Below are 26173 nucleotides of genomic sequence, written 5' to 3'. Positions count from 1 at the left end.
CCTGCCCATCTTTTGTTTCATGTTGACTCTTCATACCTTCAAGCATTTCTGACCATGGCAACATGCAGTAAACATTGGGATCTGGCTTTTAATCCAGAATGTATTGATGTCTGCTTTTTTTCTCTTCATGCTGATGTTCTTTTACGCACATGTCAACATTCTGTCTTTTTTACACTGCCTGTGTTTATTTTTTGTCATAGTCTTAGCGAAAGAATCAGTACTTTTTTTATATCAAGTAAACTCAGTATTGGATTCTCATGAAATGGTGCCTTATTTTCAATGTTTGATTTTGTTTTAAATGTTGAAATGTTTACTCAACAATAAGGTGTACACAAGTACTTTATTTTTGCAGATATATAAAGGAGAAGTGACATTTGGAATAAATGTTTAGAGGTAACCAGACGAAATCAAAACTGAGATTAAAGTACAATTCTAGGTTTTGAATTTATTATATTTTTTTCTTCAATGAAACTTCATTGTAATAATTCTCTTGAGTTGGAGACCAACGTTAACTTTTACCAGCTACCTTACCACCACATGTGCCTCTCGCTTGTTTGAAAATAATGCCACGTTATCCTTTCCAGAGAATAACTAACTTGGCGTTCCTTTTGAAAATCTCTGCCATTTGAGCTGATACAAGACTGAAATGAAAAACTTTGGTATTGGTCTAGAATAAAGCTGCAATTTAAAGCTGCAAGTAAATTTACACCATTTCAATTTTTGCTGCTTCAGAACATTTATAGTTATGCAACTATTGCACCATTTAAGATACAGATAATTTGATAAAATAACGTTCATGGAAATAAATATTAAAACACAAAAAAGTCTCTAAGAAGTATATACATTATGTATAGGTAAGCTGGTTAGATCATAGTCACATTTGGCAGAGAAAGTGTACGTAATCAAATTTTGCCCAGGGTAACCATTTTCGAGCAATTTGGTTTAATAGTAATGACATACATGGTGCTTACAATGTTGAATGAATGAGTTGCACAATTTTCCGCACCATTTTGTATTTGGAATGATATCTATTCTAAGTCTGATATATTGCTTAAAGTGCACCATTACACAGAAGGTATGTGTTAAGATGAGGAAGGAAAAGAGTATTTCATGTTGGGAAATCTCTTGTTCCATAATTAAGTCAGAAAAGGTTAAAAACTGAAGAAATGTGCATCTCAGATGACTGAAATACATGCAGCACAAACCTGTATGCAATTTTATTTACATGACATATGTACATGTAAGTCCAAGGTATTTGCCCCAATAGGTTTCCAACTTTATACCAATTTCAGATTTATTAAATTGATAGCCCAATACTAATTTGGGTCAGAACAAATATGAAGAAAAATAATTTGATGTTAATTATGTTTATGTTAATCTTTCATGATGTTGGGAACATACATTTTGGACACAAAATACGCTACAAATCTTGAAATTTACCAGTTTGCTGGGTAAACGAACAAGAATGTGTTAAGAAATTCAGGTGCTTAAGATTTATTGAAAGAATCATTAGATTTATTCACTTTAAACATTAAAATGAATTATGTGTTGTTCGTGATCTTGTACCACTTTGTCATGGTAGGAAACTACCGTTGTATTTTGAGGTATGGAGAAGTACATGTTGATTTCGGGTTCATATGAAAAGTTGTTATTGTACATGTATAGAGTTTGTATTGTTAGATGTTACTTTGTTTGAAAAATAAAACCATAAAAGAGATTATGGATGTGAGAAAACATCTTAACTTGATTATTTTATGAATGAGTCTTCATTAAAGGGACTTTGTAACAGATGAGAGATAGTGGTGCTAAGGTAGTGGCTTCAATGCAAGATGTACAATTAAAGATAATCTGAAAATTTGAGTGAAAACGGAACATTATTCATGGTACAAATTGGGGAAAAACTGATCTGATCGATTCCTTAATTCTCCCAACTATATTATTCTACTTCTATTCTGCTACTTGTCAAAGCCTGTTCAGCATCAAGACAAGGACAATTTAATTACATTTTAGGTGAATGTAAATCGTCACAAAGCAATAAAAAATGCTCTACATTCCATTCCAGACAGTTAAGTGTCAGATTTTTATAGCCTGTTTTATGTATTTTTCTCATGGAAAAATTGGGAAAATTCAAAAATGGTTGGGAGAATTTACTGTTAATCACTGTTAGAGGGTGCCAAACATCGACGCCGTCAAAGAAAACCATAGATATCTTTGTGGTTTGAGAATTTGTTCAGGATTTTTTGCATGTCAGAGGGTTAGTATAGTAGAAGGAATATAGTAAGTAACATTTAATACAAAAATTAAGCAATTTTTTTCATCAACCTTCAACAATGTTACTGAGTCACTTTAATATTATTTAATAAATATAATAATAATATTTAGCTTTTATATAGCGCTTAATACAATGTCTCTAATCACTTTAAAAATCATCATCATCGACAAAATTGTGACAGGCGCCACAACCATCCATCTTGATGATAATCTTATCTTTACACCAGATCTATATGTCCCACAACAAAATGGGATGAAATATAATTTCAATGGGAAAATTACAGAAACTGCATGGACAAAACAAGATACCGGTAATCTCTGAAAGAATCATTTCAAAATCACTTTATTTCTTCATCACAATGTGACACATACTCCTTTATTCTCCCAAAATTGTTATGGTGATGGTAACATTTTCTTATTAAAAAAAAACATGTGCAAGAAAGATTCTTTTGAAAAATGAAACTGTCGAAAGAACTTGCAGGCAAATTTTACCCGAACGAATTCATATTAGTGGATTTGGCGCCTTATAAATCATATGTATTATTATTATTATTATTACAAATAGATACATGAACAGTATACATACAATTGTGTAACAACAAGCAAGTCATGACGAGATATGTATGATCATCTGTTTGGTGCCAGAACGGCTTTAACTCATTACTTTAACCCAGAGTTAATGCCCTTCTGGCTCCAGATACTACCAGTATATGAAATATAAAAATAAACACTTTATTTTCCGCACACCTTGAGGTATAAGTTCTTTTCTAAGCCAATAACTATAAATGATATCCTTGTGAATGTTCGCAATAACTTGGTAGAAACATTTGCGCAGGCCTACCCTTATTTTGATGAAGAAGGGATTGATACTTTTAGGAAGATTAACTTCAGAAACGCCTTGCTTAATTCTCATATACGAACCAGTATCTTTCCTATAAAAACAATGCAGGCCGCAATTAAAACCAAGACATTCCTCCAAACCAAATCTCAAAGAGGAGGTTAAAGGAAGAACATCATTTTCCCACAAGTTCTTTGTTAAAAGGCCAGTCAGATAGTCCCTCACAATATGACCCCAAGAACACCTGTTGCTGTACATGCTGGGAAGACAAAGTAATACGCAAGACATATGATGAAAGTTGATGATGGAAACAAAGAAAGGAATCAGAGATCCAAAAAGGTGACAGATATACATGTAAAAACTGCAGCTTTAAATACCAGTTGAATTTAAGAAGAAATACTACGAAGTAGAATAATAAGGCCCCCCATAGAGAACTAATAGACAGTTAGACATGCACAGACTAAAAGTATGTCCACACGTCAAGCAATTTGCGTCACCCAACACGTTTTAAAATCTGAAGCTCCCAAAATAATGAGAAGATGCAATGGCATGGCCAGATGGATCATTTCGGTCAGCTGTTGATGTTACCGACTGTAGATGCCTTTGGTCAATGGATCAAGAGCCCAACAAGGTGATGACTGATGAGAAGCCTCACCCATGTCTCCTGTGAGTCTCTTGTGGCATCAATGTTTTTCAATAGTTGGAGCTCCATTGCCTGATATACAGTGTCAGGCAAAACCACTGGGTGTGGAGCACTATAGACCTCAATTATCTGGTGCTCAGTGTCAGACAATGCTGCTGAATCTGAAACACTAGACCTAAATTGTTTGGTGTTCAGGAATAGAAAAGGCCACTGGGTCTGGACCACTCCGTTGATCCGTGTTCAGTGTTCATTATCAAACAATGCTGCTAGATCTTAAACACTAGACTTCATTTCTCCGGTGTTCGGTATTCAGTGTCAGGCAATGCTGCTGGATCTGAAACACGAGACTTCATTTGTCTGGTGGTCAGTGTCAAGCTGATGGATCTGGTGGGTTTTTTTTACCTTCATTATCTGAAGTTCTGTGTCAGACAAAGTTACTGGAGCTGGAGCACTCGACCTCAAATGTTTGGTGTTCATTGCCGGACAAAGCCACTGGATGTGGAGCACTCGACACTGAGCAACCGTTTGGTGTGGAATACCGGCTAATGCTTTGGAGCATTATACACTTCACTTGACTGGTGTTGCAGTTTCAACTTGGTCCTTGGTGTCAGTGTCACCAGGGCACTGCAGTTGTGGCCCTTCATCTTTCATACCAGATGCCTTGATCTTTGGATTCGGAGCTGTGGACATAATGGTATTGTGTAGCATAAGTGAAGTGAATACAACATAATACACTATAAATGTGCTAAAACATTAACAAATAATTAAATCAAATTTCATAGACAAAGAAGCTAGACATCACAGCAAGAAAAGATTACAGACAGTGAGAAGGTTTATGGTATAAATATCCATACTGTCAAGAGCTTTAAAATGGACATAGTAAAATGTTTTCACTATTTAACATTCAAATTATCCATTGCAACATGCAGTTAACAAAATCATTGAAAAAAGTTCAACCCCAGAAAGCATTTCACATAATCTTGCAGTTGCGATCCCCATGCTTTGAGACATATTTTAGTTGCAGTTTATTGGTATTTACTTAACATCAACAGCACCTTCAATACTCTTACCATTAGGATTTTGTCCTTTGTAAAACTCTTGAAGAAGTTGAACAGCAGTGTCAGCATACAGCCCAGCTTTGCACTGCGGGAGAATCATGTGTTAAGAGTTTTCATCATCTTTTTAAACAGATAACCTCTGCGGTGGTGAGGTACATATTTTTTCTTTGTTTGTTTGATTAATACATCATCATTATCCTTCATAAAATGATTATCAATATTTTATAGAGTTAATCTGTAGTTTATCCATAAGAACATTAGCAGTAATAAAGTAACATGAACAGAATTGTTCATAGAATTATTTAATATATATAAATACATTTTAAATATGAATAGAGATACATGTAATTTAAAACTTTGTGCAAAACTTATGTATTCTAATTCATATGTGCAGTGCTTTTTATTGTTTACAAGAGATTTCAAGCAAGAATTGGTAAAAGTGTGCACTTTTGATGATTCTAAGACCTAACAATACACAATCATTTCTATTTGCTTCATAATCAACTTATCAGAACTTTTTGATGAATTTCTTTCACAGGGCAAATTACTAAACATAATCTTTAACTATGACCCTATGTACCACAGTCTCACCAGCGAGACCCAAACCAGACCCACAGCATATCGACTAAAAGAATTATGTCACTTCCTATGGCAAAGAATCTTTCGGTCTCGGGTCTATTTTGAGTCGGTCTGGTGGTGTGACTAGGCTATGTCTGCCTTCAGTTAAAGACGCATAGGTGCTGGCTCTCATGGGGAATTCAACACCGTTCGGGTGTTTACCCAATAACAGGGGTGTTGTCAATCAACAGGATTAGCCTTCAGTTTTATGACCAACAGGTCTCGTGTAATGCTTTGCATTTTCCCTCACCCAAAGACTCTGAGAGACTAGGGGTTTTTTCTTGGAAGGACTACAGGTTTGCTGTGTGTGGGACTTGTAAACCCATTAATGGTATTTCCCCCAAGTGTGATATCAGGGAGCTATGACCTTCTGCACATGGAAAACAGTGACCCACTCCTTCAAAGCCCCACATGCTATTTGCTCCCTCTACCGGTATATAGAAAGCAATGCCTATTATCGGTGGCCATTGGTCACCCATGATCCTCTTTTTCTTATGTTAATTGAGAGCTGAGTTGTTGAGATAACAACCTGTCCAGTGACCTTGCAGGGTGGTCTAATCCCTCCTATAAACTAGTACAGATAAGCTTCAAGCTTCACTCACCTCAAAAGGTTCTCCTATAGATGGTAGCTCATCCGAATTGACCGATAAGATGGATCCACAGCCTCCAAACCGTTCATTCCTGCACCCATACACAACCTTCTTGATACCTACATGAATGGAAACATGGTATTGAGGTACTACTGAATATAGCCTTGATGGGGCTTTTCACTGGTCGAGACGATGAAAGAAATGTCATTTTTAAAGCAAGTGCAAAATACCCTGAAATGAAAAGCTCATCAATTGTATGAAACCTTGTACATAAATTTTCATCATTGCATCCTTGATATTATCTATTAAACTGCACATTAAATCACAGAACAACAAATAAGACAATTTGTGGGGTCAAAGTAAAAGATCTGCACACAACAATGACCCCTTGGCATATCCCCAGACTTGTGTGTTGTAAGGTAAAGAAAATGTGAGCGCAATTAGCTCACGTCGTGTCTCACCAATTGGGAGTTTGGGGGGGGGGGGCAGCGCTCAAAATACATGGGGGCGATGGGCGATTCGCCCCCGTGAGCTCCATAATCGCCCCCATCAGGTTGTCCACGGGGGCGATTGCAAAATTAAAAATCGCCCCCGTGGAATTATAAAATAAAGATTTTCAGCGAATTGAATAATATTGAAAAGGATGCAATTCATAGTTGTACTCGATAATTCTCACTTAACATATTCTCTCTCTCTCTCTCCCTTGATTAAGAAAAATTGAAAATTTTATCAGTAGTAAACAGGGAGAAGGAAAGGGGAGGAAATTAATCAAAACAAACATTGAAGAATCCAATTCAGTGTTCTTTCGTGATGCATAAGAATGAAAGTACATTAAAAGGTGAAATAATAAATTGAAGTGCGATGATGAATCAATTCTTTGACGTTGATTGATTGAATAAAAAATAATGAAACAATATGGTCTGAGGGTCATATATCTTCGAATATTAGAAAGTTTCATCCACCATCGTGTTGTTGAACACTATTTGCAATTTAATTTTAATGCGGTGACTTGTCGGTTACGAGCAGAAGGTCATATCAGGCTTCTATATTCTATAATACTATCAACAGATATCTGGATAGAGACACTTCGTCACATCAAGCTACGAGAAATCATCTCACAGAATTCTACTCGAACACCGCATCGAAATTCTTTTCACCCTTTTTTTTTCCTTCTTCCTCTTTTTTGTACCTTTTAGCTCTCCTTTTTTCCTTTTCCTTCCTTCTCTCTCTTTTTTTTTTTTAGCGGGGGCGGGGGAGGCAAAGACCTTTTGCCCAACCCCCATCCGCAACGTGTTGGCGGGAAAATTGCAACTGCATGATATCCCCCTTCTTTTCTTTACTTCTTCCTCAATTTTCCTTCCCTTTATCTCCTCTTTACCTTTTTTCTTTCCATTTCTTTCCTTCCCTCTCTCTTATTTTGTTTTATTAGGGGGAGGCAAGGCCCTTTCGCCCCCCCCGATCTCCTTCTTCCCCCTTTTCTTTTCTTCTTCCTCTTCTTTCTTTCCCTTTCTCTCCTCTTTCCCTTCTCTCTCTCTCTCTCTCTCTCTCTCTTTTGCGGAAAGGGGGGGGGGGGGGGCAAGGCCTGCTCACCCCCGCTGGATCTGCGCCTGCATCTACCTTATATCTACTAACGTTAGACCCTAATAATGGATCTAGAAGATTGATTGACCTGGTCTCAGTGACGGGTAAACTTTTTTTTTCTCAATTACTTGGTCTAACCATGAAAACCGTCTAATTTTACTTTAGATTTTCAAACAGTAACAGTTACGACCTAAATTAGGCCTAAGGCCAAGGGCTGTACTCTACATTTTAATAACAAATTAACGTTAACGTTAGACTTAACTTAAACTGTTGTTTCTCTGTGATACAAGTGGGAAAGGAACACTTCTTTTTTTTTTTAAAAAGAAAGAAGAAAATTCCCCTTTTTGTCCCCCTTCTTTTTTCCCAGGGGGGGGGGGGGGGGGGGGGGGGGAACCGCCCCGCTGATCACGGGATACAATTATACAGCTATGTAACAAGTAAATTTCTAAGAGGGAGAATGTCGACTTAAATAAATGATAATGATAAAATACCAAGGAATTTAGGAGTTTCATGGGTAACAATCCAATGGAAATTTGTATTAAAATAAGAGCCCCTGTCAGCACTAAAAGAGCCCCCGTGAGAAGGTTCACGGGGGCTATTTTTTTTTGGAAGAGCCCCCGTGGACAAAAATTTAATTTGAGCCCTGGGGGGGGGGGGGGGGGGGTAGTCAAGAGTTACAATTTGGGGGAATATACACACTAAACCCCGTATTAGGTAGTCAAGCCTTTTCTACATAATAATAGCTAGTTCTTATATAGCGCTTTTCAGGACCGAAGGCTCTCTCAACATATATATTTGTAACCAGGTGACTGTTTTATGAAGACTAGTCACAAACCCCTATGACTCACTTTATGCAAATATCTTTTAACACGTGACCCCGCAACATTACCTTTGTCCCTTTGTTTCTAAACACCTTGAACTCGTGAACCCGCTTGACTCCTCGCAGTCCGTGTCACGAGTTTAACCATCACACATCTCTTCTTCGCCTCCTGTTTTACAGGTAATTTACCATATTTTGTTTTATACTTATATTTAAGTAAATCATTATTATCATGTTATATAACTTTGTGCGGTTGTACTGATGTATGATTGGATGTGTTCTGATGTTCGCATTTGTAGATATCGTTGTTTTAAGGAAAGAATTTAAGTTAAGAAAGTTTAGCTTTCTTACAACTATTTGTGAAGCGTTATACTGTATGGGTGAATGGTACCCGCGAATATATATTTCACATTGTACATAACTATTTAGCTTTCTTACTTAAATATATGAGCTAATCAATATTTTGTCGTTTATTAACCACTAGTGTGATTCTAGTGAGCATTTGACATATTCTAGTTGGGGAAATATTATTACGATATTCCATATTCGATTTGATAACGTTTTGAGAGATTTCCATCTCAGAAGGAGATAACCTTCGATTTGACATTGAACCGGCCAGATTTTGCTAGTCTCTAAGTCCGTACTTTCTTATAATATGTATCTAGTTATTATGTCGTTTATTTTGTTTATGATCTTACAATATCATGCCAAGATAATAATCATGTTAATATGTGTTCCGATATACCAGGGATTGGTGTGGAATTGGCGTATAACTTTATAATCATTTATCTACGATACATTGGTGTCTGCGTGATTAGACTATGTACGTTCACACGGTGTGTAGGGATTGAGCGCATCGTTGAGAACAAAGAAAGGATTACAACTTTTAACTAATAGTACCAGTACAAGTATTACCTTGACAAAGAGGAACTTGGGCTTTTTAGGGTTATTTGTCTCAACTCGGTAATCTGTATAGAGCAGGTACTATAGTATTAGTAGCTGAAGTAAATATGCTTTAGCCCAGGCGCGGATCCAGGATTTCTTAGGGGGGGGGGCCCAAATTTGAAATTTTGCGAGCCAAATATTGGTACGTTATGGTGACCAACAGTAATGTAATGAGGGGGGGGGGAGTCGGCGCAGGGAGGGGCGAGCTTTCCCCACCCTCCTCCACGAAACGCGGGAGCTTTGACGTTTCATTAAATTATTAAAGAAGACGACTCGTTGTACCGTTCTCGACTCAAAATCTTCGTCTGAATTTAGTTTTGCCCCTCCCGCGCGAAGCGCGGAAAATTTTCCGTTTTATTAAATTACTAGAGAAAGAAGACGATTTCTTGTAGAGTTCTCGACTCATAATCCTTGTCTAAATTCAGCCCCCCTCCCTCTCCTGCGCGAAGCGCGGAAGCTTTGACGTTTCATTAAACTATTAAAGAAAAAAGACGATTCGTTGTACCGTTCTCGACTCTTAATCCTCGTCTGAATTTAGTTTTTCCCCTCCCGCGCGAAGCGCGGAAAATTTTCCGTTTTATTAAATTATTAGAGAAAGAAGACGATTTATTGTAGAGTTCTCGACTGATAAACCTTGTCTAAATTCAGCCCCCCTCCCTCTCCTGCGCGAAGCGCGGAAGCTTTGACGTTTCATTAAACTATTAAAGAAGACGATTCGTTGTACCGTTCTCGACTCTTAATCCTCGTCTGAATTCAGGTTTCCCCCTCCCGAGCGAAGCGCGAAAGCTTTTACGTTTCATTAAATCATTAGAGAAAGAAGACGACTAGTTGTACCGTTCGCGACTGTTAATCCTCGTCTAAAGTCAGTCCCCCTCCCCCTCCTGCGCGAAGCACGGAAGCTTTGACGTTTCATTAAACTATTAAAGAAAGAATACGATTCGTTGTAGAGTTCTCGACTCTTAATCCTTGTCTGAATTTAGGTCCCCCCCCCCCTCCCGCGCTAAGCGCGGAAGCTTTTCATTAAATCATCAGAGAAAAAAGACGATTCGTTGTACCGTTCTCGACTCTTAATCCTCGTCTGAATTCAGGTCCCCCAACCTCCCGCGCTAAGCGCGGAAGCTTTTCATTAAATCATCAGAGAAAGAAGACGATTCGTTGTACCGTTCTCGACTCTTAATCCTCGTCTGAATTCAGGTCCCCCCCCCCTCCCGCGCGAAGCGCCGAAGCTTTTAAGTTTCATAAGATTATGAGAGAAAAAAGACGATTCGTTGTACCGTTCTCGAAAATAATCCTCGTCGGAATTCAGGTTCCCCCCTACCGCGCGAAGCGCCGAAGCTTTTAAGTTTCATAAGATTATGAGAGAAAAAAGACGATGCGTTGTACCGTTCTCTATACTCTTAATCCTTGTCTGAATTTCAAAGATGTTCTTTGTCTGCTCCTTTTACTTCCTACGTCCTCTTCCGATATGGGGGGACCGCCCCCGCCCCCCTGGCTACGCGCCTGCGGTCAGATAAACACATTTTGATAACTTGTCCGGCCCCGGAAGCTCAGGGGTTTTAGGCGTTTAATTAAGGTCAAATGATCATTTTTTTTTAATACCTAGGTGGAATCCAGGGGGCAGAGCCCCCAGAAGCTTAGGGGTTTTAGGCTTTTAATCACGGTCAGATGAGCATATTTTGATGCCTCATTTTTTAACACTGCACTGGCAGTTAACTATTCTTTCTTTCTTGCTTTCATTCTATTTTTTTTTTCTCTTTAATATACTTTTTTAAATAAAGTGTGGGGGGAGGGAGCTGGAGGCTCCCGATCCCTGCCGTACCTCGGGCCCTGATATGTAGGAATCTCAAGAATCATATTTCGTGCCTGGCTGTAAATTTAGGAATTTGTCATTTTCCAACAAACACATATACAAAAGTATAATTTACTAAAAAATGAGGACAAATCTCGGAAATTATGTCATTTCAGCATTATTTGTAATCCACCGTTGTGGAATTAGAAATAAACCACGTTTGAATTTGATTTCCCCAAAGCCCAGTATCTCCTCTTTTCCTTTTTTCTTTCCCTTTCTTTCCTTCTCTCTTATTTTTTTGATTGGGGGGGGGGGGGGGTCAACAGCCTGGGAGGCAAGGCCCTTTCGGTCCCCCCCCCCCGATTTCCTTCTTCCCCCTTTTCTTTTCTTCTTCTTCTTCTTCTTCTTCTTTCTTTCCCTTTCTCTCCTCTTTCCCTTTCCCTTCTTTTCCTTTCTTCTCTCTTTTTTTTTTTTTTTTTTTTTTTTTTTTTGCGGGGGGGGGGGGGCCAAGGCCCGCTCGGCCCCCCCCTGGATCCGCGCCTGCTTTAGCCGTCACTATTATATATGTATGAGAGGGTTTTATTATGGTCCAAAAGACCAAAACGCTCATTTATCTATTCCGCCCTTTACAATATGAATTAAGTTAGAGAACAACAATTATTATTCATTTGCACGATATATGTCCAGTTTACGAAAGCACTATTTATCTATCGGTCGGTAGTCTCCAGTTGTATATTATTAGTCAGACATGTATAAATCTATTTAGTCTATTCCTTTTATGTTAGTTATAGTTTCTTCGTTATAATTAGTTAGTACATATTTGTTATCGTCTTGTTTACTTTATTAAGGTTTAGTCGAGTTAAAGGGATATTGGTTATCTTCGCAGTTATACGTTTCGAGTATTTGTTATGAAGTTAATAGTTACTATATGTTATCCCTTCTAGTGGATGATAAGTCTGTGTTTGTTTATATATGGGAACGGTCATGTTGTTGATGTTTACTTTGCCATTTCATCTAATGGCTAAGTTTGTATGTAAACCCATATATTAGGAAGATAGAAACTATAGTAGTGTATTTGGGTTTTGATTATGTGAGTTTGTTTACGTGTTATATATTATTATTACTTGTTATTAAAAGCAGTCCGTGTCACGAGTTTAACCATCACACATCTCTTCTTCGCCTCCTGTTTTACAGACTCATCTCATCTATATTATTTTGGTACCCTACTCTTACAAAAGTAACGAGGGCTACATTTGGCGTAATCGGCAGGATCGGACGGATTGTCAGTCTTTTAAAAACAGGACGGCACTATTGCGAAGGAAGAAGGACACACGACCGTGTCCCAACATTGACAGGGAGACGCCGAACTTGAGCAGACGAGGATCTGGACTGACTGTGGGAAGGATCGGAACTGACGACGGTCTTGAGCAGACGAGGATCTGGACTGACTGTGGGATGGATCAGCACAGACATCACTCAAGGGAATAATCTATAATTGTTTTAATTGATATCATTTATTTATATAATTTATTGTCGTTTCAAATTCAGTCGAATGTAACCAATTTGTTTTTAGCCTGTTAATCTAATGTTTTCTTTTCTTCCTCTTATTTACGATTGGAGAGTGTCTTAATCTGATTTTTATCTTATCTGATATAAATGTCTAAATCTAACCATTTTATTTTATTTCATTAATCACGACCTGTCCACAGCTTTTCTACCCCCTAATATATTTATACCTCTGACATTATCATATTTTTGATTTAAAGATTTTCTTCGTAAAACTCTATAATACCCACAATTTATAATGGCCACTCGAGCAGAACCAGAACTCATGTTCGATGCCCCACTCAACCTGTCCGCCCAACCGGAAGTGCCACCCACAATTACGGGACCAGCATTTACGCAAGTGAGGGGAGTCCCTATCTTCAATGGGAGGGAATCCAAAATATCTGTTGAAGATTGGGTTAGGGACATTGATTACTTTTTCATTGCGAGCCGTACACCACCCTCTCTTCAGTATTCCACAATTGTGAGGAATTTAGGAGGGGAAGCACGTCGCCTCATTCTAAATTTACCCCTGGAGGAGCAGACGGCAGCAAATGCAGTGGAGGAGCTGAAGGCAGAGTATGGGGATACTCCAACGGAGGACCCATTCGCCGCCTTCTACGAGCGGATGCAGCGAAACGGCGAGACCGCTCAATCCTATGCCATCGCGCTGCAGTCGCTCTTCCAAGACATTCAGAGAGAATTCCCGACAGCCGTAACCGGAGCACAGATGGACTCGGTTCTGTGCACCCAGTTCATGCGAGGCCTTAGGGAGGAGGATCTGCGGCTTCGCCTCGCACCAATGAGGCCTCGCGTGATGACATTTAGGAATCTACGGGAGGAGGTCCGACGTATCGGAAGGGAGCGCCATACCAAGGCAAGGAGGCCCGCTGTCTACGCTCAGCAGGCATCTCCTAACAATCCAGGTGAAACCCAGGGGAGGCTCGCTCAAATATCCAAGAACACGGAGGACGTGTTGAGGCTGGTAGCGGATATTCGGGACCAGCAGGGAAGAACTGATGAGCGGGTAGCTTCCCTGGACAGAAGATTAAAGGCCTTGGAGGTAAAAGAGCCAGCTACATCTACGCGCCCTTCATCTACGCGCCCTTCATCGGACTGCTGGGAGTGTGGCCAGAAGGGACACTGGAGGAGAGATTGCCCAAATCGGAGGAGCGCTCCCCCCAATCGGAGGAGAGCCCCGACCAGTTCGGATATAACCGGCAGCCAAGGAGACGCCCTAAACCAAGCGGGTCGTTTAAACGGGTTCGGCCCGCACCGAAGTTAAAGAAAGGGAGTGCGGGCAAAATTGATTCAAATAATAGTTTACCAAATAATAGTTCATCAAATAATAGTTTATCAAGTACTAGTATCCAGCAGAATAGAATCGACCCAGAACTTATACCAGTGATCGGCCCAACAAACCTGGACACGGTGGTCATCAATGGTGTACCCGCCTCTACACTAATTGATTCGGGCTCCCAGGTGACTACTGTTTCATCCTCCTTCATTTCCTCCCATCCTTCTCTTTGTATTTTATCCCCTACTCCCTCCCCAGTACAGATTAGAGGCGCTGGAAGCCACCCATTGGCCCATGGGGGAGTCATCCTTCTTGAGGTAGAGTGCCTGGGCCGCACTTATTCCAAAGTCCCAGCCTTCATCGTGCCCCCAGGGAGCTATGGACCCGGTGTCGACGCCCTCATCGGCACAAATCTCATCAGGCTAGCCCAGCAAGACCAGGTGAGGTTACACGGTGCGACATACCTGCAGGTAGTGGAGAGGCAGAACAAGGCATGGTCTGCTGCTTGCTCTGCAATCGAAAGCCGTCGACCAGGGGACGCCCGGGGAAATCTGGGAATAGCAGTTCACCGTGGTCGAGGACGAAGGATTGAGCCGGGCTCGGAAGTGGAGGTTATGTGCCAGGTAGCCAGGAACTGCCCGAGCTGTACAGCTATAGTGGAGCCAATTGGGCATCCAACCAAGGGATCTCGGATGATGGTAGGAAGGACACTCGTAGATGCGTCTCTGGGTCGCTACATACCAATTCGAGTCTTGAATGTGTCCGATAGACCCATCACTATCGGCAAGAATGTCCCTCTGGCTCAACTTTTCCTGGTGTGTGCCATCGAAGAAGCCTCTACGGATCAGCTCACACCTCCTTCAGGACCTTCCCCGTTGCTGGCACAGACCTCAGCGAGCTTCCCTGAACTCGACTTAACCAGCTCCCCCATTACTCCGGAAGAGAAGTTGCGACTGGAGCATCTTCTTGCTGAATACTCGGACGTGTTTTCACAACATGACTTTGATTATGGGTTGGCTAAGGACATCGAACATGACATCCCACTTGTAGATGAAGATCCATTCCGTCTTCCCTACCGGAGAATTCCCCCTGCTCAGTTCCAAGAGGTGAGACGACACATCCAGGAGATGGAACAGGCAGGAGTAATCAAGAAAAGTCATAGCCCGTACGCTTCTCCCATCGTGGTGGTACGCAAGAAGGATGACTCCATTCGTCTGTGCATAGATTACCGTCACCTGAATAGCAAGACGAGACGGGATGCTTTCCCAATGCCTAGGATCGACGAGGCCCTCGATGCACTTGGGAATGCAAAGTACTTCACCACCCTGGACTTAACAAGTGGGTATTGGCAGGTAAAGGTTGCGGAGAAGAATAGACCAAAGACAGCATTTACAACTCCCATGGGACTCTTCGAATGTATCCGGATGCCGTTTGGTCTACAGAATGCTCCGGCAACTTTCCAGCGCCTGATGACGTCATGTCTAGGGGACCAACAGTTCGAGTCTCTATTAATCTACTTGGATGACATCATCGTTTTCTCGAGCTCCTTCGACGATCACCTTGACCGCCTGACACTTGTATTCAATCGGCTCCGTCAACAAGGGTTAAAGTTGAAGCCTAGGAAGTGTCACCTCCTTCAGACCAAGGTCAAGTATCTGGGTCATGTGATCAGCCAGGGGGGAATCGAGACCGACCCTGAGAAAACCTCATCTGTGACGGACTGGCCTCGTCCGAAGAACAGCAAGGACGTACGTAGGTTCTTGGGATTCACAGGCTATTACAGGAGGTTTGTCCCCGGGTATGCGAAAACTGCTAAGCCATTGTTTCAGCTCACAGAAGGAGGTGGTCGACGCAAGGCTACCCGGAAACCCCTCCCTCCCTTCAATTGGACTGAGGAATGTGAAGCGGCCTTCGAGCTACTCAAATCGAAACTAACGTCTCCTCCAGTACTCGGCTTCCCAGACTTTGAGACCCCATTCCTTCTTGAGGTTGATGCGTCTGGTTCTGGCCTTGGGGCAGTCATCAGTCAACTCCAGGATGGTGAGAAGAGGGTGATTGCTTTCGCAAGCAAGGCTTTAACACCATCCGAGAGCAAATACCCAGCTCATAAGCTCGAATTCCTGGGGTTGAAGTGGGCTGTGGTAGACAAGTTTCGTGAGTATCTCCTAGGTCGCCGATTCCATGTCCTGACAGACAACAATCCACTCCTATATGTCACCAGTTCTGCAAAGCTGGATGCAACTGGCCAGCGATGGGTTGCAGCACTTGCAGATTTTGATTTCAGTGTGGAATATAGAAGTGGGAGGCTCAACGCCGCAGCAGACGCCCTTTCAAGGTTGCCAGAGGCATCGGCTGGAGTACCAACTCAAGATGTGCAAGTCGACTGCAGCCATTTAGCAGTGTCAGCCGTTCTGCAAGAAGGATTGCAACCGTCTGGATTTGTACATCCCACAGCTCTCCAGTTGGCAGCCGGTATATCTAACCCAGGCTCTCCAGGCAACCAAGGTGAAAGTGAGACGGGAACATCCTCCATCGACATTATTCCAGTGGAAACTCTTGCTCGGCAGCAAAGATCGGATCCTGATCTATCGGTAGTTATGCCGTATGTGGAGCGAGGCTCCAAACCTACCAAGCAGGAGTTTCAAGTGTGCTCTCCAGATGCTAAGCTCATCCTCAGGCAGTACCAACGCCTAGAACTAGAGTCAGGAGTTCTTCATCGGCGGTACCAGGACTCTGCTGGGACACTGCGTCATCAACTGCTACTCCCACGTTGTCACCACAAACTGGTCCTTGGTCACCTTCATGATGATGTTGGTCACCCTGGGGCAGAAAGAACTCTTGACAACCTTCGCCAGCGTTTCTTCTGGGCAAGGATGGCACAAGATGTGCATGCCTGGTGTACCACCTGTAGGCGATGCTGCCTGAGGAAGACACCGACTTCAGGGAACCGTGCTCCCCTTTCGAGCATCCACACATCTGAACCGCTGGAACTGGTGTGCATTGACTTCCTGAAGTTGGATAAATCTAAAGGTGGCTACGAGAATGTCCTGGTGGTGACTGACCATTTCACCAGGTATGCACAAGCCTACCCCACAAGGGATCAGCTCGCCACAACAGTGACTAAGACCTTGTGGGAGAATTTCTTTGTTCACTATGGTTTTCCCCGCAGAATACACGCAGACCAGGGAAGAAACTTTGAGAGCCACCTCATTGCAGAACTCTGCAAAGTGGCGGGGATCAAAAAGAGCCGGACCACTGCCTACCATCCGCAGGGGAATGGAACAACGGAGCGCTTCAATCGAACTTTGATCAACATGGTCGGAACTCTAGACCCCTCGCAGAAGGCCAGTTGGAAGGATCATCTTGGCCATCTGACCCATGCCTACAATGCAACGAAGCATGAGTCCACTGGTTACGCTCCCTTCCATCTTATGTTTGGCAGGCACCCAAATCTCCCGGTGGATGTCATCTTTGGTATTTCATCTCGAAGTGAAGATGACGGATATGATGATTATGTCACTCGATTTCGAGAAGGTCTCCGATCAGCCTACGATCTGGCGGCAGGGAAATCGAGGGTGGCGAAAGATCGCCAGAAGGTCCAATTCGACAAGAAGGCCAAACTGACATCACTTTTACCGGGAGATCGTGTGCTGGTCATGGACAAGTCCACAGGCGGACAGAAGCTGGCAGACAAATGGGAGTCAACACCCTACATCGTGTTAAGTAACCATCCCGAGCTGCCAGTGTATGTGGTCCAACGACCAGACACGAAGCGGGAGCGGACTGTTCATCGAAACCTTTTAACCCCCTGTATGTTCCTGCCCCTTGAAGAAACTGCCCCCAAACCAAACATAGCGACCAATCGACCTAAGGCTGACCAGACTGAGGGACCAAGGATGGAATCTTCTCATAACGAAGAAACAGAAGATCTGTTACTTCGGGTGCCTGAAGTGACTGGTCCAGCCCGAGCTCATCATGATCGACATCAGGAAACTGGTAGAGTCCCGATCCACCCGGAGGGCGTAGAATATCCTCAACGCCCTGCTGAAGACCCACCCTCCATCATTGACTTAACCCCCGCTGACCCACCGATTGTCCCACCTCCCATAACCGATCCACACCCAATAGATGATCTCCCTTCTTCAGATGACCTACCTCCCGCTGATAATCCAGCCCCCTGCGATGACTCATTCCACGCTCATGAACCTCCTCTTTCAAATAACCAACACCCCTTAGATAATCTTCCTTCTTCAAGTGAGCAAACTCCCGCTGACGATCTCGATCATGGAACCCCGATTAGACGCAGTGGACGGACGCGTCGCCCTGTCGAACGGCTCCAATACAATACTCTCGGTCACCTCCTTAATCTTTCCGTTTATCAAACAAAATTAGAGGCTGGGAAGAAGCTGTGGGCACGGTGGAAAAGTCCCGGTATGGATGTAGCTAGGGCTAAGCTAGGTATGGCATAGGAGAAAGTTTTTTTAAAACACTATTTTACAATAGTGCGGTTCTATTCAGAATGTTGATTTTGTTAATTATTTATATTTTTGTAATAAATTGTTTTAAATGCCGGGACGGCATTGTTTCGAAGGAAGGGAGAGTGTAACCAGGTGACTGTTTTATGAAGACTAGTCACAAACCCCTATGACTCACTTTATGCAAATATCTTTTAACACGTGACCCCGCAACATTACCTTTGTCCCTTTGTTTCTAAACACCTTGAACTCGTGAACCCGCTTGACTCCTCGCAGTCCGTGTCACGAGTTTAACCATCACACATCTCTTCTTCGCCTCCTGTTTTACAGGTAATTTACCATATTTTGTTTTATACTTATATTTAAGTAAATCATTATTATCATGTTATATAACTTTGTGCGGTTGTACTGATGTATGATTGGATGTGTTCTGATGTTCGCATTTGTAGATATCGTTGTTTTAAGGAAAGAATTTAAGTTAAGAAAGTTTAGCTTTCTTACAACTATTTGTGAAGCGTTATACTGTATGGGTGAATGGTACCTGCGAATATATATTTCACATTGTACATAACTATTTAGCTTTCTTACTTAAATATATGAGCTAATCAATATTTTGTCGTTTATTAACCACTAGTGTGATTCTAGTGAGCATTTGACATATTCTAGTTGGGGAAATATTATTACGATATTCCATATTCGATTTGATAACGTTTTGAGAGATTTCCATCTCAGAAGGAGATAACCTTCGATTTGACATTGAACCGGCCAGATTTTGCTAGTCTATAAGTCCGTACTTTCTTATAATATGTATCTAGTTATTATGTCGTTTATTTTGTTTATGATCTTACAATATCATGCCAAGATAATAATCATGTTAATATGTGTTCCGATATACCAGGGATTGGTGTGGAATTGGCGTATAACTTTATAATCATTTATCTACGATACATTGGTGTCTGCGTGATTAGACTATGTACGTTCACACGGTGTGTAGGGATTGAGCGCATCGTTGAGAACAAAGAAAGGATTACAACTTTTAACTAATAGTACCAGTACAAGTATTACCTTGACAAAGAGGAACTTGGGCTTTTTAGGGTTATTTGTCTCAACTCGGTAATCTGTATAGAGCAGGTACTATAGTATTAGTAGCTGAAGTAAATATGCTTTAGCCGTCACTATTATATATGTATGAGAGGGTTTTATTATGGTCCAAAAGACCAAAACGCTCATTTATCTATTCCGCCCTTTACAATATGAATTAAGTTAGAGAACAACAATTATTATTCATTTGCACGATATATGTCCAGTTTACGAAAGCACTATTTATCTATCGGTCGGTAGTCTCCAGTTGTATATTATTAGTCAGACATGTATAAATCTATTTAGTCTATTCCTTTTATGTTAGTTATAGTTTCTTCGTTATAATTAGTTAGTACATATTTGTTATCGTCTTGTTTACTTTATTAAGGTTTAGTCGAGTTAAAGGGATATTGGTTATCTTCGCAGTTATACGTTTCGAGTATTTGTTATGAAGTTAATAGTTACTATATGTTATCCCTTCTAGTGGATGATAAGTCTGTGTTTGTTTATATATGGGAACGGTCATGTTGTTGATGTTTACTTTGCCATTTCATCTAATGGCTAAGTTTGTATGTAAACCCATATATTAGGAAGATAGAAACTATAGTAGTGTATTTGGGTTTTGATTATGTGAGTTTGTTTACGTGTTATATATTATTATTACTTGTTATTAAAAGCAGTCCGTGTCATGAGTTTAACCATCACACATCTCTTCTTCGCCTCCTGTTTTACAGACTCATCTCATCTATATTATTTTGGTACCCTACTCTTACAAAAGTAACGAGGGCTACATATTAATACCCGGTCATCGAATTCAGGCTTATCCGCACGCAATGTATGCACATTCTCCACTCCCTGGAGAGCATTCCAGCCAGGCGTCATTTTTACAAGCGCACACTTGGTAATCTACACACATTAGCTTTCGTATCCTACCGGGTACCCATTTAACATCTGGGTGGGGAGTGGCAAATGTAGATCAATGTCCTGCCAAAGGACATTAGTGCCGAGGTGGGACTTGAACCTACCGCGGACCTTGTGATCCACAGTCCGGTGACATATCCACTCGTCCATGACACCTCTACCTGTACATGAATACTACAGTCAAATTAACTCACCCATGATGCGTAGAGCCCCGGCACACATGATGCAGGGTTCTACAGTCACAAAGAGTTTGGTCTGTGAGAAGAGCTCTCCTCTCTCCAACTGTTTGTCATCACACCACCTCATTGCCTCTTCTAGGGCCAAGATTTCTGCATGCCTTGTGGCCTGTAATGCGGTATATTGGAGCAAAAATGATTCAGCAAGATTGGCTTTAGCTATAGAATAACTGAATTAAACTAACAAGAAATTTTGACAAGACTTTGCTGCCTAATTAAGAACTACACAAATAATTAAACAATTTGTTATTTCATAGTCAAACCAGAAAGAAACGTACGCCCGGTAACCAATGTTCATATCAATTTTTCATGTTTTGTGAAATAAATAAAAACTAGTCATATGTCGACAGGACAGAGAAAAGTCCTGTGCTACTAATTTCCTTCTCTTTTGACAAACAATGACCAATGACCAATGATAATGATTGATACGGCACACTGATAGATTACAAATATTTCATGATCTTCATCTACCGGTATACTAGCCCTTACTTACTGAAATTCAAGTTTACCCCCTATTTTGAACTCACTATTTTCATGAGTTCTACAAGTGTAAAATAAATACAGTTTCCTTTTACAGATTTGGTATGGACCAATCTAACATTCAGATTAAAAGCACTTTCCCGGACTATAGCAGTAGGGACAAAAATAGCTCAAGTGCAAAATACCTCTCCATGCATCTGTAAAATGTATAAGGGTCAAGGTTTACATGTACTTGTGTGGTTGGAACTATTCTGCAGTACTTTTAAAAAACTTACATTCTTGGTCTCGTTGGCAGCATTTCCTCCGGTTCCAATGATCTGATCTTCATAGACTAAGAGACACCCAACAGGAACCTCACCCCGACCTAGAGCTTGCTTAGCCTGTAGAAAAAGAGTGGTTTCCATCTTAGAAAGTACAATATGCACTAATACAGGGCTCAACACTAACTTTTGGTTGGTTTGGTGTGTTGACTTTGTTTGTTTTTACCTGACTGCTAATAAAGCAAATTTATTTTAAATTCTTTCTAAAAAACTTGTTAATGGGGTTTAAAAATGCCTATTACCAGAGGGCACTTATGCATCAACTTGGTTTTGAACCAATGACCTCCTGCATGGTTACAAAGACCACTGCTCTACCTCTAAGCCATCACACCTCCACCTATTTTTCTTTGAGAGGTTCAGAGCAAAATATAGTTGGGACCCTGAGCGTACCAGATAGCTCAACCTGTGTAGGAAAGTAATAGTTTTATCTTTGAAAAATATGCTTCAATACACATTAACTTTTCTTCAGGAGCTTCATAAATCATAGTACAATATAATCAGAACTGATCGTACCAACTACCAGGCCCTTGATATTGACCTATATAGGACTAGTTCTGTAGGAAGAGATTACATATTAAACAAAACAAAGATATGCAAATTTGATGCAGGACTCAATACAATCTTTTCTTCAGGGGATTCAGAGTCATATATATTAAGGGTCAAGAATACAAGGCCCGTGATATTGTAAATGTCCAGAGTGAATTACGGAGGTCCATGTGTACATGTGAGCAGGTCTGACTAGTATAAATAATATCCAACAAGATTTAATCATTCAACGTCTCTACTTTCCTCATTTCTGAGTGGTTATACAGTTCCTAAAAGTTTAGTGTGGCAAAATGATGTACATCTGCCAATTAATATTGTTCTAGCTTTGACATTCTTAGTATATAATTTGCGGGATTTCTTATTTTGTTTGTTTTGTGATGAATGTCTACATACCATGTTCACTGCTTCTTTCATCCACTTCTCATCATAAGCTTCTTCAGATTGCGCCATGGCTGAAAAAGACAAGAAAAACTTGACTAATATATTGCAACACGGGTTAAAACAATTTTTTAAATAAATGACAACAATGAACAACCTCCCTTTATTAGGGAGGCCAATGCCCAAATCTAACTTTTTAATTACTAATTTGTTTATACTAAAACTAAGATTAAAAGAAAGCATTTACTTTCACTAAGAAAATCCACCCATCTGCCGACTCCATAGGTTCCATCAAATAGGAGATATCCAGCTGGTTTGTAGCCATTTCCTTCTACGCCTTTCCGTACGTAAGAGCCTTGAAACAATTATATTTCATGTCGCAAAGTTACGTTCATAATTAGACAGGCCCGAGGGACAAAGTTCATGAGGAAGTTTAAAACTTCGCGCGAAAGTGCAATCACTCAACAGCGGCTAGCCTTGAATCGGTCGCACACGTACACACCTTCTTCTTCTTAGTTGATCCCTCCACCGACACAGGCAAGCCCCGATGCAGGCTGAAGTCCAGCCATCAATGACAATGTGCGAACGATTACATCTTCTACTACTACGAGCCGAAGACGATGGTTCAAAAAAGGAAAGAAATATATATAATTCATTGATATTTACCTTAGATGTGTATTCCAATAATTTGATTTCCTCATGAGTATTCCTTATTATCAACGATCGAGAAGTTACGAGGTCCAATTAAAATCCATCTTGCAGCGAACACAATCATAGCGCACATCCATGCATGCAACGTACGTGTACTAATATTTCTCTCACTCTCTCTCTCTCTCTCTCCCTTTCGCTATACGTAACATACACACTCACTCAATCACTAACACACACCTTCAAATCATGGCTTTCATTTCAATTTTCAATTGGAGTATAGACTGCTCACGTAGACTTTTTTTTTTACTGAAATATCTTTTTTAACACTTCTCATACATTACTGCACGACACTCGTATCTAGTGCTGTGAGAATAAGGTACTAGGGTCTATAAATAAGACTACGCTTTGCGCACGATCTGACCGGAGCTCAGATTATGTCGCAATACCCTTTATTTTTGGCGCGAACAATGACGTCACTGTTCACTGTTTTCCTTCTCATTTTGAGATGGATGTAGCTATAGGGCTCAAACCAACGCAAGATTGACAGAAACATCGTACTCTATCTACTTTCGAATGTTCAGTTTGTAAAAATCTGTATTTAAAAAGATATAATCTTTTTTCTTTATATTTTCTAGTTGTTAGAAGTGGCAATTGTGAACATCTGAAATGTTGATCTCTATCAAAAGTTCTTTACTCAAAACGGATCCCATATTTTTAGGGTCTACCTTCTGCCAATGAGAAGGTTTTTAGTGAGCAAACCTCTACGCCCTCTAGGATTTTCTTAGTCGGTGGTGCGAGTGCGTCAAGGTCGTCTGCAACCACAATTATTGGATTAAAAAACGTCAAAATCTGCAAGATTGTCAACAAATGGTGAAAGACTGTTACAGATCCGTGATTATAGGTATGTTGTGAAATGTATAATTGTATTTTCTTTTCATATTTTCTTCAATTTTTATTTTTACATCATTTTTTTCCCTTTGCTAATTTTTTGAAGTGGGCGACGAGCGCACAAATCGTAGGTGTAGAAGCCTTACGCCCGGGCATTGGCCTCCCTACCTTTATAACTGAAAGTACCCCCTCCCCCCCCCCCCCCCCATCTCAGGACTGCCATTAACATTTCTGAACCCCACCCCTCCACTCTTATTTAAGGTACACATAGACTCTATGCATGTTCCCCCTTTTGAAAACACCCCCCTAAGTCCGGTGTGTATAAAGTCCATACCGGCCAATTTTTTTTTGGTGTTACGAGCCGGACTTTGTTGCGTGAAAAGTACCCCATTACCAGAGATTTGGGGGAACATAAATGCGGTCCCTCCAACCCTTAACCCCAGAGTGGGAGGATCGAGGGGGGGGGGCTGTTGTTGCCGTTGCTTGTACTCGATCACTGCTTGTTTTTTAAGTCACTGAGTGACAGACTGAGACAGACTCTGTCTCTCGATCACTCTTAACTCCGGGAAGCTCCAACACCGGCGCCGGTGTTGGAGCTTCCCGGAGTTAGATCACTCTCAGCTTAATAGTAACTCTCAGTCTCACTCTCAGTCTCTGACATTTTCACATTTACTTAGTAATGTAATTAGTCTAGATCTAGTAGTATAGTAGTAGATCTAGATCTAGATCTAGTTAGTACTAGATCTAGATCTAGTCTAGTTGGTTAAACTTTAAAATAAAATAATAAAAACAAAGCCTGAAACACTGAAATTTGCAAATTACATACCTACATGTATCTCGTCCCCTTGTCCTATAGTTATGCCACATGAGTTGTTCCCTAAATCTAGACCAGTATAGGCAGTAAGCTGATGAGATTGATTGAGTCATTCAATCTATTTTGTTGTTTTTGTTTCTCCACTGGATCAAAGCTAGCCGAGATGAATTAACGGTCGAGAGTGAGACGGCCGCCGACGCGACGGCCAGGTGGAGCTGAGACACGTTTCGAATGAGGGTTAGCGCGCGCATATATCGCATAAGCACTTTTTGCCAATATTATTTCAATCTCGAAGATACCGTATTGTAAAAAACGAAGAAGAAGTCCGTAAATTTGTGGGAACTTTCTTGCGATTTCAGAGCTTTTTCCAGTTCTAACAGTGAGGAAATGAGAACTAAAGCTTAGCCACCATGAAACTGGTAACGAATACCTTCCGAATTTTATTATGTAATTGCCAAAGAATATGTCACAGAGAGCCGTAAATGTCGTTTGGTTATGTTTCTTATGAACAGCACAACATTCAGCATGTGGGGCTGACTAAATGAGTAAACGGTACCCGCTCAATCTTTCAGCCGACGCGGCCGGGAAGCCTCGCGCAGTGCTAGCGTGCGTTGACTGGCGCGCTCTGCTCGGCTCAGCTCTGTTGATTTATGCACATTCCTTTTTGTGTTGGTACACTCGATTTTTGATTCACAGCATTTAAGTAAATCATGCATGACAATGAGTACAGAATAAACTTGTGAAATAGGATGGGGTTAAGACAGCAATAACCATCTGATTTGGGTCATTTCTTAATTTTCTTTAATAAAACTGACATTTGTTGTCATTCCCCAATACAGATGGCAACCCAGAGATCTCGTACCGTGCGGGTAAATTAGAGCCACAGCGGAACAGCTTTTCGTTTCCGACATTTCTCCCCCGATTTTCTTTATTTAGATCTAATTTTCTGATTTCTAAATCAGATGTAGAATCTAAATTAGGTCGGTCTATATATCTCCTAATTACAGTTCTCAAAATTTGCTAACCTATTATAGAATGTGAAATTTTCGGACTTAAGCTACAGTCCCATATACGTCCCGGACCGTCCCGGACCATCCCGGACCCCATCCGGGGTGATCCGGGATTCGGTCCGTGTTGACACCGTGTTGGCACCGGGGTGGTCCTGGATGGTCCTGGATGGTCCTGGATGGTCCTGGGCGGTCCGGGAGTCGACCCCGGATGTTTTTGACGGTCAAAAACTGCCGGGGTGGTCCGGGACGGTCCGGGACAATAGTTTGATCCGGGGTGATCCGTGTAGCCACCGTGCTGGGTCCGGGGTCATCCGTACTGGCGCTGGGGCGGTCCGTGTTGATCCGTGGCAGTCCGGGAGTGAGTTATTGACCGCCCAGG

The 26173-nt window shown here is 41.3% G+C and overlaps 2 protein-coding genes across 2 annotated transcripts in view; one reads left to right on the top strand and one right to left on the bottom strand.

Annotated features, from left to right (window-relative positions):
* Positions 1-4305: 4305 nt before the first annotated feature.
* LOC105441213 (tRNA-specific adenosine deaminase 2-like) lies at positions 4306-25020 on the bottom strand. Its single transcript, XM_030974944.1, has 7 exons — positions 24805-25020; positions 22447-22507; positions 21463-21567; positions 20666-20816; positions 6031-6137; positions 4823-4895; positions 4306-4432 (listed from the first exon to the last, which is right to left on the bottom strand). Exons 2-7 carry the CDS (start codon positions 22501-22503, stop codon positions 4320-4322), a joined length of 606 nt encoding a protein of 201 aa, XP_030830804.1. The 5' UTR covers positions 22504-22507; positions 24805-25020; the 3' UTR covers positions 4306-4319.
* Positions 25021-25082: 62 nt separating this feature from the next.
* Positions 25083-26173, top strand: part of LOC577886 (integrator complex subunit 9) — a 28355-nt gene continuing 27264 nt past the window's right edge. Inside the window, exon 1 of the mRNA XM_030974941.1 lies at positions 25083-25203. Within this exon, the coding sequence (XP_030830801.1) occupies positions 25195-25203 (9 nt within the window). The 5' untranslated portion in view covers positions 25083-25194. The remainder of the gene's footprint in view (positions 25204-26173) is intronic.

This window comes from Strongylocentrotus purpuratus, unplaced genomic scaffold, assembly GCF_000002235.5.
Source record: "Strongylocentrotus purpuratus isolate Spur 01 unplaced genomic scaffold, Spur_5.0 spur5_scaffold_7, whole genome shotgun sequence".
Taxonomy (NCBI): Eukaryota; Metazoa; Echinodermata; class Echinoidea; order Camarodonta; family Strongylocentrotidae; genus Strongylocentrotus; species Strongylocentrotus purpuratus.
Note: the sequence above shows the minus strand (reverse complement) of the source record. Positions and strands in the feature narration are given on the sequence as shown.

What these genes read in the sequence shown, in the direction of transcription:
- LOC105441213 (XM_030974944.1), bottom strand. Translation starts at nt 22,503, where the DNA reads ATGGCGCAATCTGAAGAAGCTTATGATGAGAAGTGGATGAAAGAAGCA. An exon ending in CTATAGGAGAACCTTTTGAG is followed by an intron (nt 4,896 to 6,030) that starts GTGAGTGAAGCT and finishes ATTCTCCCGCAG; the next exon opens with TGCAAAGCTGGGCTGTATGC. An exon ending in CAAAGGACAAAATCCTAATG is followed by an intron (nt 4,433 to 4,822) that starts GTAAGAGTATTG and finishes TTATGTCCACAG; the next exon opens with CTCCGAATCCAAAGATCAAG.